The sequence below is a fragment of the Carettochelys insculpta genome, chromosome 13 (genome assembly GCF_033958435.1).
Source record: "Carettochelys insculpta isolate YL-2023 chromosome 13, ASM3395843v1, whole genome shotgun sequence".
NCBI classification, from domain to species: Eukaryota; Metazoa; Chordata; order Testudines; family Carettochelyidae; genus Carettochelys; species Carettochelys insculpta.
Genome location: NC_134149.1, coordinates 27,733,328 through 27,746,791, shown reverse-complemented (window position 1 = coordinate 27,746,791; position 13,464 = coordinate 27,733,328). Strand labels below are relative to the sequence as shown.

The 13,464-nt window shown below is 41.9% G+C and overlaps 1 protein-coding gene across 1 annotated transcript; it reads right to left on the bottom strand.

Annotated features, from left to right (window-relative positions):
• Positions 1-345: 345 nt before the first annotated feature.
• Positions 346-3,520, bottom strand: GPR174 (G protein-coupled receptor 174). Its single transcript, XM_075007780.1, has one exon. The coding sequence runs from the start codon at positions 1,746-1,748 to the stop codon at positions 768-770; it is 981 nt and encodes a 326-aa protein (XP_074863881.1). The 5' UTR covers positions 1,749-3,520; the 3' UTR covers positions 346-767.
• Between the last annotated feature and the right edge of the window lie 9,944 nt (positions 3,521-13,464).

Below are 13,464 nucleotides of genomic sequence, written 5' to 3'. Positions count from 1 at the left end.
CAACATGTTACCTTCTCCTCTCTCCATAAGCCACCAGAATTGTACTATGTGGTTTCTACTCAGTTAGGAGGTCTATTGTGCACTGTAGCCAGTTGGGGCCCTAGTATGCTTGCCTAGCCTAGCTGTGGTTTGGAGACGTAGCAGCCTCCTAACCATGAGCCAAATACCGAGCCTTCTTATGTAGGTACAGTAAGCTACAAATCAGCATTTCTTCTGCATTGTTAGCCAAAGCAGCAGAGAATTCTCTGGGGGGCATTCAAGAGAGAACACCTGAAGGCCTCGGCAACGCATTACAGAGCTGCTACATTGCATGTTGTGGTTGTGACCAGTGGGACAAGGTATACTGCATGTCACATGACTGAAAGCTGATACAGGAGGGAAGTTGGAGGTCCCATCCTTTATGCTCCCTTTCCTATACACAGCAACATCTGGTCTTGCCTCTCTTCAACAAATGAAACTTAACCTCACTTTCATCAGTTTCCCATGAACAAAGCTATTTTATTCCATCTTGGTTTTTCCAGTATTGGGCATCTTATCTATAATTTTGTGATACACTTCAATAAGCATAGAAGGTTTCCAAGAAAAAGGTCAAATCCCTAAGTCCTTTGTCAGTTTTTAAATCAGTCAAATGTTCATTGAAATCAACAGATGTTTGCCTGAGAAAGGACTTCAGAATTTTCCACAGCATGCTGGGCCCCAAGAATATGATGATGAGCAAACTTTCAATCATTTCAGAAAGTGCAATATTAATATTCCACTACCTCAGCTTATGACACAGTTCTGGAATGCTTTTTTGCATAACCTCTGTTGTGTAACTGAATACTGTCTTGCAAATCTTGTCTTGAAAGTCGTCTTCTGAACTCATCTGTAGTAAAGTAGTATATGACTGGGTCTACACAAGAGTTCAAGCTGGCCAGACACAACGCCACTGCATGAAATATTGAAATCACATTTCGGGCATGGTCGTTTATTATCCAGTTTGATTTAACAAGGAAGTCTAAAGGAAAACTGATATGGTAAGGTGCAAAGCAAATCAGAAATACCACAGCACAGGTGAGTATCATCTTTAAAGCCTTTTTTTTCTCTCCAAAGTCATGGGAAATGGAATTCTTTTCTTTTAATGATAGAATTGTCTTCCATGAGCAATACAAAATTATCAACAGAGGAGTTACAAACCCTATCAGCTCACCTATGGTCACCATCACAATGGAGTTGGAAAGGTCAATGGGTTTTATGGGAAGATCTGCAAAGCACTTACTAGCATTCATCGTACTGTTAAATCTTAGTAGAGGAAAAGGCAAACAGCCAATGCAGACTACAATCCACCCAGCGATACTGATGTACACATCATATTTACGTTTGCAGTCACTGAACTTGAAGGGGTACATAAGAAACAATAATCGTCTTACGCTGATGCAAACCAAGAAGTAAATGCTTGCGTACATATTTACATACTTAAGGTAAAAACAAAACATACAGAGACCTTCTCCAAAGTGCCATGTTCCAGACAAGTAGTAGAAAATCCTCAGAGGCAGGGATAAGACTTGTGCTAAATCAGCAATGGCTAGGTTGATCATAAATATGACAGCCCTTTTAGTTTCTTTCATGTAGCCATAAAAGACCCACAGAGCTAAAACATTCCCTATTAATCCAGGGACCAGAATCAAAGTGTATGTAATTGCATAGTAACACTTAACGTTAGTATTGTTGTAACAAACTGAGCTGTCTATCGTCATATTTATTTTCATTTAGCACAGATGTGGACACTAATGAGAAGTTTAGGTTACCAGTGAAATTTCCGGCTATCTTCAAATTTCTTAGCCAGGTAACAATTACAAAAGATTGGAGAAGCAGCACCTTTAACATGTATTTGTCTTGTTCCTTTGTATCCACTCGCTGTCTTGTACAGCATTATTATGCTCTTCACGGTATTTTATTTTACTTGTGCTCGTCTAAGTAAGATTGTTGCTTGAAAGGTTCAGTATCATTATTCCTCTAAAGCTTCTTGCTGACCAAGTTGTCTTGAGGTAAAAATTACACATGGCATTTCCTTCAGGCTTCACGTTTATGTTGAGCTTTCAGTTTCAAGGTCATCTGTTCTGATTCAGGAACAAGCTTTGTCCTGTGGTGAGTTAGTCATGTTGTCACATTCCTTCTTAAATGCCTCGAGTGTAATTGCTTGAGGTGCAGAGAAAATGAAGCTCAGCATGAAGTTAGGATACAGGTGGAAATAAGGAGCATTCAGGGTGTGGTACTGTAATCAATAAATACACATGCAATATCATCCTCAAAATCATCCAGTTGGAAGCATTTCACAGCCAATTTTCTGAGCCTCCAGATGTGAAAACAGATGCAGACCTGCAGCTGAGAGAACACAACAGGAAAATTACTTACTCCTAAAATGCCATAGAAGAGCATGTTCATGAAAGCTTGGAAGAAACAGGGAATTAATTCTGATCCAAGATGGGCCTGGTTTTTAAGGCATTGAGCACCATAGCTCCCATTGTCTTCAGTAAGATCAGGACATGCTCAGAACTTCAAAAAAATCAAGTCCTTTGTCATTTTCAGTGAAAATGAGAGCAAGGCCTCTGCCAAATAAGAAGGAAGTACAGAACAGCCTAACCTTCACCATTTAATCCAGGAGTTTGTAATGCCTCTTCAAGCCAAACTCCTCTCTGGCCCTAGTACATCTTTACTGGATAACAACTAAGTGGTTTTATTAAATTCTTTCCTGCTGACTGAGGTATCTGCTTGAGAGGACGCACCTGCTACGTATGCCTTGTTGCACTTGTTAGAGCAGCAGACATCCTGACAAAGGGTCTTTGCACCCTGAATCACTATCTGTCCCTAGGTGCTGACAGACTGGATAGTTCCTAAGCCAAGTAATCATGCCTGGGACTCTGCAATGCTGCCTAGCATGCTGCTTTGCTAATAAAGCAATGAGCTCTTCAAGAAATGCCTGCATCTTCATGTTGATAACTATGTTCATCCAAATACATCCCTGGTGTAATGCCACTGAAGTCAGTAAAGTTGCACCAATATTGAACTTGGTGCCGAAGACATTTTTTTAAGTAAGAGTTTTTATTGCCATAATTTTGCAATGATAACGCGACCTAAGCCAGGGGTGCACAAACTGGCGGATGCCTCCCCTTAGAGAGGCGCAAAATTTCAAAAGGGCACAGCACAAGCAACTCCCCGCCACACCCTGTGGGGACCCTCTGCTGCCTACCCGCAGCCTCTGACAGCTCAACTGCCCTGTGCCTCGCGGCCTGCCTCCACAGTCTCTGCTGTTGGCCAAGGGCTGGCTTCATTTCAGATCCCCTCCCCCACATGGGGGCGTCTGCAGCCTCCCCACAGCTTCTCTGGGCTAGGCTGACCTGTGCTGCCAGGTCTCCTGTCCCCTAGAGGTCCACCTTCCCTGGGAGTGCTGGAATTATTTCTGCTCTCCCCTGCATCTCCCAGCCTGAGCAACCTGCAAGGCATGTGTGGCAGAGGCAGCTGAGTGGGGGTAAGAAATCTGAGCTTCTGCTGGGACAGCCCCTTTTTTCCAGCTTCCCAAGTGAGTTCAGGCTTTTCTTTTTTTAAGTGAAATTATGTTGATCTTTTGTTTTGTTCAACTTTGCCCAGGAGGGCTGGAGAAGGCAGGGGGCGGGTGGCCGGGGGACGACAGTCTGTTTATACAGCAGGGAGATGTTTTGTTTTTGTTTTTTTTCGCCAAAGCTGCAGAGTAGGTGGAACGGACTCTTAAAACAGCAAGATAAACAGTTTTTTATATCTAGCTCTAGATCTAGATCTAGATATAGGTAAAACACTCTATCTCATTAAAATTTTTGAAATGTGTTACCATTTTATGTATGTATATTCACATTTATATACTGATTAATAACGTTTTTATATTCTGTGTACTTATTTTCTTATATGTGCTGCAACTTTTTTGTTTTTGTTTTCTTCATATGAACAGAACTGAAATTTTCAGTGGTTTGGATTTTATTAGCCAGGCTGGAGAACCCTGGCTAATTGCAGGGACAAAAGGCCAGCCTGATGTAAAAAAATTGCTTGCTCCTGACCTAAGCTGCCAGAAATGCCCACAATTTAAGAAATCATTGACTCCTAGTGCTGGAAGGGACCACAGGAGGTCATCTAGTCCAGCCCCCTGCTTCAAGCACGATCAACCCCAACTAAGTCATCCCAGCCAGGACCTTGTCAAGCCGGGACTTATAAACCTCTAGGGATGGAGAATCGACCACCTCTCTAGGCAACGCATTCCAGTGCTTCACCACCCTCCTGGTGAAGTAGTTTTTCCTAATATCCAACCTCTCCTCTCCTTCTGTAACTTCAGACCGTTGCTCCTTGTTCTGCTATCGGACATGACTGAGAACAGTTTCTCACCATCCTCTTTAGAGCTCCCCTTCAGGAAGTTGAAGGATGCTATTAAATTTGATGTACAAGGCAGCCACAGACAGAATTCTCTGTATTTACCCAAAAGGAGCACTTCCCTTTCTTTTTCTCATCTGATGGAAACCATATCATTACAGGGTGTCTGTGCTGCAAACCTCTAAGACCTCAGTCTGCTACCACTTTGCAGAAAAGACTCTGTTTCTCCTGTGAATGAAAATCTGACCTTTCAATTAGTGCAAATGCTGTATTGCTAAATCAGAATATCAGCTCACAAAATGGCGGCTTTCCTCCTAACCAAACTCGGTGCTAAAGAAAATGCTATTTTGTGTTCTGTGAACATGGTTTTAGAGCACAGTTCTTCCACTAATGCTTCACTTGCTCCATCGGTTACTTCGGCAGCCAGTTAGCAGGATTTCCCTTGAAACTGCAAGTAAAAGAGCAGCTATGTGTTTGCTTCTTTTCACACTTGGTATAGCTATATTATCTTGCATTTCCAATCTACTTTCTCACTCGAAGTTCCTGAAATTAAGGTTTCTTAAAATGTAACTTATTTGCTAATAGCTGAAACATCTCACAAGAATAAATTTCAGAAATTCTGTAGGATATCTACTCGCAAAAATTACAGATTTAAAGGGATTTTCATTCAACACATGATGCCACTGAATACATACATTATATTAAATTTGAGATTTTCCCATTTACTGTTCCTAAAAGTTTGTATATCCATTCTCACTGGCCTGTGCTGTATTTGCAAATTTCACACTTGCATCTTAAAACCTTCTGCATTACGTGTTTTGTAATTTCTAATAAAATATTAAACTGAGATGACTTTTGTCTCACTGAGAGGTGGATTAAAACCAAAACTCCACATTTGAATCACGCCAAACTTTGAAGTTTATCTATTCAGTCACATTCTTAGGCCTGTCTCCAACCCAACCACAACTGGTGCTCTGCAGTTCTCATAGCCAGACATGGCAACAGGTAACTGACAAAAGGGAAGGAGTCATGATTGAAGGAAATTGAAGACTTGTAACCTGCAGCTAATGGAAATTTTGTACTCTCAGGGTTACCATATTTGACCTTTCAAATAAGAGGACACCCCAAGAGGAAGTATAGCTGCATCAGTATACTGATGTCATATTAATGTCCTCTATATACTATAACCCATGAATACAATGTGAGTTGGTAGGGAGTGGTACAGATACACTCCCACTCAGGTGTGTTCTATTTTTTATGGTAACCCTACAGGCTCAGGCCTTAAATCATTCAACTTTAAACATTTCTTTAAGGCAGTGTTCCACGCCTGTTTGTGTGGCTCAGCTGAAACTTTGTTTATGCTGAAGTTGCTCCCCACAAAACTGTAGTAATTCCCATAGAAGGAACCAGTTTTGAAGATACAGTGTTTGTAGTTCAGCTCACTATACCTTTATCCTTTTTCATTTGTCAATCTGTCCAAAATTTTCAAATAGAAATGTGGTCTCCTTTGGAAATCTTAGACATCTTCTGCAGAACCTCAGGGGTCCTCAGAACACAGATTGAATACCACTGACCTATTGTAATTGGAACCTTTCGCAGACCCTTAGACATAGTCAGTGAGCCCCCATGAGTCTGCAGACCACAGGCTGAAAATGACCATGCTATGCCATCCAGCAAGGAGTGAAACTGATTTAAATGAATTTTCTATGTGGGTTCATTACGATAAACCTGTCACAAATCTCAAATGTTTCTTCTAGCAGCATAAACAGTCTTACAATATAGTCCAGTCATAAATAATACACACTCCTGTGGCACCTTAGAGACTAACAAATTAATTAGGTCATGAGCTTTCATGGGTAAGAGAGTGGTGTTATTTAATAATCATAGCCAACTAATTAAGAGAAAGTTCTACTCTTCCCCTTCCAATGCTTTTAATAAATCTAAGTACAAAACTCAAGGTCAAACATGGTACACTGAAGTCTACATAGAACCAGTATTATATTGGGTGTAAAGTTCCCTGCAAATGACAATTTGAGTAACTGGAAGTATCTTGAACGTACTGTTAGTATATGATAAGTTCACATCTACAAAACCCCAAATATCGTGGGACCTTTGTACTTGAGAGAGCACCTGTCCTCTTGAGCCTTACTATCGCAGCTGCAACTAGCACACTCAAACTGGGACATCTATGACTTACAAGAGAGAGGGCTGGAAACAGTGTGTTCCCTGTCAAGGATGGCTGACAACTCTAAGATGAGTTGCTTTCTCCTGTGGTCCAGTGTAGCCCAGGTTTGTTGGCCATAAGAGCGCCTGCAAGATGTACCTGCTGTGGAAGAGGCAGTGTGGAGAGAATTTGATCTATGGGATGGGGAAAGTGTGTTTTGCAGTGTTTATGGGCTGGGGAGGGGGTGGGTAATAGAGTCATAGTCTTTAAGACCAGAAGCGCCAACTAGCTCATCTAGTCTGACCTCCTGTGTATCACAAGCCACCAAGACCTCCAGCACACGCACACACTAATTGAACAACCCACAGGAGAGCAAAGTAAGTGAGACCCACAAGAGACTAACCTAATATGTGCCCTGGGCAGAGAATAGAAGGAAACTGGGTGCACCAGTGCTCAAGAGCCCTGAAATGGCAGGGAAATGCATAAATGAGACATATCTAGGTCTTCCTCATAAGTGATGCCCCTCCACACACTGCAAAGACACCCCCCATCCTCTTGAGGTCACTGCCCATCTGAACTGGGGGAAATTCCTTTCCAACTCTCAAGCATGCCAGCAAAAAACAGCCAGCCTAGCTCCTGAGAGAGAGATTGCTCCATGCCACCTCAGAGAGCTGGTCAGCCCCTGCAGTGACCCATCTCCAGCCTTGACTGGCTCTGATGCTGCATAGGAAGATTTAAAAAAAATTGGGAGAGAAAAAAAATAAAATGTGTTTCTTGAGCCCTGCTAGTGGCTGTCTGAAACTCTGAAGCAACTCGCTAGGAACATAAGATATAAACCAGCCATGGCCCTCTGGGCTGTTGAACCCAGCCCCCTACCAACACAAACAATCCTCTCATACAATCACACTTGTAAATTTGTCCAGTTCTCTCTTAAATCTGTTGATTGGCCCCATAATTCCTAGTGGGAGACTCTTCCAGAATCAGCTTCTGTTTACTTTACTTCTGTTTTTGTAATGGGTGTTGAGCAGGGCTCCCTCTATTTTTTTCCATCCATGGGTGGAATAAATTTTGTTACGTGCAACAAGGCACCTGCGGCTGTTCACCACCAGTAGAAACCCATGCTGCCAACTGTGGGTGCTGGGGGGACTCTGCTAATCACATGAATCTCTCCTGGGCAGCTGCCTAAGCACTCAGCTTGCAGGGAACATTGGTGTTGAGGTGCCTGGGAAAGGCTCCCCTTTTTATGATTGTGGAATTCCAAATAATTAAATTAAATTACATATCCTTTGTCTGGGCTTTCTAACCCCTGCCTTTGCCTGCTTTCCTGAGCCTAACAGCAGCCTTAACTGACAATGTTCAAGAAGTAAAACAAGCAAGTGTTTGCAGGTTCAGAGCCTAGGTGAGTTTAGTTTTTTTAAAATCCCCTCTCAATGGTATGTGTTTTATAAGACTTCTCTTGGATGGTGGTTCTCCACAAGATTCATCCAACCATTAAGGTTAACCCTTCCTCACTTACTGCCCTAGGACTGCCTCGGTGAGTAAGGTGAACTTGATTTGGCCCTAAATCAATGGCCCACAAGCAGATGAGGAAGTAGCGCAGCTTACACTAGCCACACGTGCGCACATGGAAACAACTTTGGTAAGCTGGATGGTGGCACTTCTCTGAGTGGAACCATACCTGACTAAAATAGCCTCAGTGTTTTTCCTATTCTGGTTTGTTGTGTAAATGCTACTGTCATTCATGCTGTATTTACTCCTCTGAAATACTTCCTTTTATCCCATTACTAACACCTCAGTGCATTTGTGCTAAATAGACATTACCTAACATTGCATCATTCATCAAAGGCACCATAACTTCAAAGGCTGGAGTCTACCTAGTCCGTAAACAAGCACATGGTGAGAGTGGAAAAGGTAAGGTACCTTGCACCTTCCCAGCTAACCTGGCCTGCAGTGCACTCAGGAAAGCTCATGAACTGCTCCCTGTAGACAAACCTGATTTCCTACAGTAATCCACAAAGAAACATGGAGACTAAATGGAGCAATGGCTTCATCCGGTAGGCACCAGCTAACAGAACTCTGAGTACACAGGGAAACCATGTTTTGCCCATTAAGGTTGAGCTATGTCAAAAAAGCCAAAGGGATTAACCCTGAGGATTACATATATCACTAGAGATGCTTGTGATATTCTAAGGCAGCCCGTGAGAAGAATGGCAACTTTAACTAGAGCTAAAAACACAAACAACATAAGAGGCTTACCGGGAAATTTCAACTAAAAATGTGTTGACACTTTAGCCAAAGATACCATACCAACAATGTGCTAAAAGAGGAAATCATGTTTCGCATGTTCTGCATAGTTGTTTTCCTCCGGTTTATGGTATTACAAAGACTTTCTGCATTTAACTATAGATCATAAGTAACTTCCTTTTTTTCCTATTTTGTTTCTCCTACTTACGTGGCAATATTTTTATATTGACAGGTCAGGTTTTGGCAGGGACAACATAAAGATTTATCTTTCATACTTCATAAAAAAGTATTAATAGCACCTTCTATGCAGTATGGTCATTGTCTGAATCCATTATAGGTTTAAAGTAGTGCCCACAATGCACTAGGTATTTGTCATGCCTGCAAGAGGGGACAGTGTCTGCCCTTAATGCTCATAGCATAACAACAGATAGAGGTTACGGGAAGGGGAAGCAAATTAAGGTTATTTATACAAGTCAGTTCAGTTCTAGTCACTGTGGCTAGCGTAGCAGAACGGGGGTTTTGACTTGAATATTTAAAATCAAATCTGGACCCCCTATATGATAGTGGGCTGGCATTCCTACATCAGGCATTTCTTCACACAGAAAATGGGCTCTCAAATATATGGGATGAGAGTCAGTGGTATAAATCGTGCAGAGGCTTTAATGGAGTTTTTCTAATTTCCATCAGGTGAGGATCGGGGCCCACTGTAACTTGCTCATTCAACTTCTGGAAGACAATTAGTAAATCCAGCAGCCCTTATGCATGTGAATGAATTCAAAGGGACGGCTCATGATGTATAAGGAACTGCACATTGTGGGAATGGGGCAGGATCTAGTCCATGACTTCTCACTTGAGTGGGGATTGGAGAACCAGGGTTCTGGGGAGCTGGAATGAGACAACGCATTGGGATGGGTCACAGGGGTGCCATTCAGGGGCGGTGGGAGGAGCACCTGCACCCACTCTTCCCGAATTCGGTACCAGAGGTCTGCTTGCCGTACACATCCCCATTCCAGGGTGGCACGGTGTGTGTGTGTGTATTTGCAGGGCTTATAATCACCCTGCTAGAGTCATCCCTCCCAGAAGTAGGCAACCTGTAGCATCTGCTGCTCCCTGGCTGTCCAGCTCCTGTTGCTGCAGTGGCAGCCTCCCCTTCTTGGGAAAGCTGATCCATGGGGAGATTGCTTGATGCTAGAGGTGGCCATGCCTGAGTGGGTCTCTGCTGAGCTGGAGTGGGAGGACCAGGAGCCTGTCTACACTCATGCCTGACTCTGGAGTGAGGGCTGCAGCTGTGCTGAGTCTGAACAAATGTTCAGATTCATGAGTGCTCAGTTTAAGGGGACAGCGTGCTGCCAGTCTCACTGAGACACCCGCAGGCGCACAACATTCTCTCTCTCTCACACACAAACACACACGCACATGCAGAGACACACACATTCGTATTGTTGTTACTGCTTCTTAGCACACCCAGTCAAACGGTGCAACACACCTATTCTCCATAATTTTATTGCTTCAGAGTTAGTTAAACATTAGAGTACTGTTTGTTTTCTCATTTGTCTGTGCGTTTCGTAATTTTATTTCTCCCATATGTTTAAATGGAATTCTTAGAGTAGTGAGTTCTGACATGCCTAACTTATCCTGGCTGGAGTTATCATCACCCTTACTTTTGTTACCACATTGTGCACTCTCATTCATTATTTAAAATGATAAAGTCAAATAATAGTGTTCTAGAATGTAAATTTAGCTTGTGCTCATCCCAGTGGAGCCAGTCGTAACAAAAAAATTGTTAAACAGATAATTTTAGACGGTGCACGTAAGGTCACTTATTTCCAGATTGCGTTTTAAAATATATCTTTAAAATAACTTAACATTCATACAAAAATGCAGTTTCAAGTCTGATACTAATAGTAATGATCAATTTAAATGTTAGTGAGGCACATGAATGATTTTCATTGGTAGGCATATTGCAAAATAAATTCCTGTTCTTAAGTTTAACCGACATGACTAAAGCTTTTTTTGTCTTTTATTAAATAATTCAGTTTTAGTGGAGTGAAAAACAGTGGACTAAAATGAGTAGATAATGGCAGTAACACTGTGTGTGTGAGAGAAAGAGACAGAGAGAAAAAGCAGATTTTATACACACTCATCCCTTGCTATACAAGCACAATTGGTTCCCAACTTTCTGCTTGTAGGCGAAAACTCATAAGAGGGACACTAAATTACCATTAAAACACACTTCTCTTTTTCAAAAGAACACACGGAGCGTTAACACACAAAATGAGCTGTTTTGAACTGAAATTGAAAGAACGCGGCTCTTCTTCCAGGAGTCCTCTGCCGCTTCCAGATCAGGAAAAGCACCTTCTTTCCAAAGCTTCTTTAGAAAAAAAAAAAAAAGCATTTGTAGATGCGTCACGGGCCCTTTTTTTCAGTTTTTCAAAAGAGCAGTCCTCATGGCACTGGATTTTTTGATCCCTGGCCTTTTCTGGCTGTGTGGATGCTCTCTATTGAAAGAACTAATTGATCTTTCGAGCCTCTTTTTTGTGAACGGATGTGCTCTTTCAAAAGTTTTTTCAGAAGAGAGCTTCTGGAAGAACTTATTTCAAAAGATCCCTGTGATGCAGATGTAGCCAAAATGCATTTCATAGAATCACAGAGCTGGAAGGTACCTCAAGAGGTCATCAAGTCCAGCTCCCTGTTCCAAGCAGGATCAACCCCAATTAAGTCATCCCATCCATGACTATGTCAAGCTGCCCTTCCTGCAAAGCCCCTATTTCAAAATACTTCTTTCAAAATAGGCAAAAAGCACTTTAGAGACATTTTGTTAGTCTTTAAAGTGCTTCTTGACTGCTTTTTTGTTTTGATTGTATATAGACTAGCACGGCTTTCTCTCTGTTACTATTCCGTGTGGAATGAGGGTTACCTGTTTCGAAATAAGGCAACTGCTCTTACGATGTTATTTCAAAATAGCAGTTGCATTGTGTAGATCCTAGCATAATTATTTTGAAATAGCAGCTGCTATTCGAAAATAACTTTGCCGTAGAGACATACCCTAAGATGTCCCATCTAAGGAGTTGCTCACAGAGGCATTTTACCTCAAAAATCCTCGGAGTCACAACTCTGTCCCAGTATACCCCTTGCACCAAAAGAATATAGTAACTTGCTACTGGCTTATACCACCAGCAAATTCTCTCTCTGTCTCTGGCTCAAGCACCCACACAGAGCTAGATGTACAGTTAGGCTGTGTCTATGTGGTGACTGCTGTTTCAGGATACCCCAAAATAGCAACTCTGTGGCTTTTCCCCGAGCTTGACATAGCGCTGGCTTTTCGAGTGCGTTATTACATTACCGGTACCCCTCGTCGTATGAGGGATAATGGAACTTTCGGAATAGCCCCTTATTCCGAATTTGAGTGCTGTTTGGATGGCACCAAGTTTGGAATAAGGAATTTTGAAATAATTTACACAATCAGCATAGCTCAAATTGCGTACATAATTTCTAAACCAACTAGTGACAAAGCATTAATGCATGTGCTGTACCGTAATGTAAAGTAACACTGAAAAGAAAATGTGGATGGAATGTTAATCAGATATTTACACTGGTGGATGTTTATTACTCACCTACTCTTTAGAGGGTGGCTATGGGGTCACTGCTGACTGTAATATCCTTCTGTTTCTCCTATTTCTCTTATGGAGCCTATAAAAGAGAATATGGAGAATAGCAATGAGCAAAAATAAAATCACTGTTTCCTATGAATACCATGGAAACAGAAACATGATACTAAGAATGTCACATGCCTACACTTCTCTTTGATGACAACCAGGGCCAAGTTAGCAAGTAATGGTGTGGGGTTTCCCCCTATTTTATAACCTCTTCAGGCCTGGAACTGCGTCTTTTTGTGTACATTTCGGGGAGTCGGGTCCGACTGTAATATTAACAAAGTTCAGCCTGATGATTACCCACAGCTATTATCTTTATAAAAATGTCGGTTGAGAAGAAACATTTTTCTCTTTCAAATAGTTTTCTCTATTTTTTCATCTTGTTCTGTGGGGGCAGGAGACAAACTGCATCTTCTGACAGTCTAACTGAGAAGAAATCTCCATGAAGGGGCAACCTCTCTGATATTTCCCCTGCTTTAGCCCCAAACCAGGTTCCCCTCAGATGTGGCCATCAGGGTTTTGCTAGGTATCTTCAGCTCCTATCATACATCTTTTGCTGCCATCAACTGTGGCCTGTTAACTTGACACAGTGTGTGAAAACCAAAGTGCCTCTGCTAGAATATACAAAAGATACTTGTAATATTATCTCCTGCTGTTCTATTCAAATCCTGCACACCAAGATTCTTGGGACTGTCCAGAGCCAGAAGTTTTGCTCTTGCTCTCATTTGTTAAGCTGCCAAATCTATATTAGTCCACACACTGTCTTGGCCTTACTGGAAGAGGCGCGATGGAAACATTTTGTGTTTTTTATTGCTGACTTAGAATTTAAAGCTGTTTCCTCGTGCATCAATAATCAAAGCTGAATAATTCATGATTCTGACTTTTAATAGCTACCTGTTGTGAAACCGAGGTGAAATCACCCATGCAGGGATGGGAACGAGTTTTCATTTTATAAACATTAACTCCTCTTTCTCTTTTACTCAGCATTCCAATCATAATGACGAGGAAGAAAGGCCCCTATCGTGATTG

Bases quoted from the DNA above. Each gene is read 5' to 3' on its own strand.
- GPR174 (XM_075007780.1), bottom strand. From the start codon at position 1,748: ATGAAAATAAATATGACGATAGACAGCTCAGTTTGTTACAACAATACT.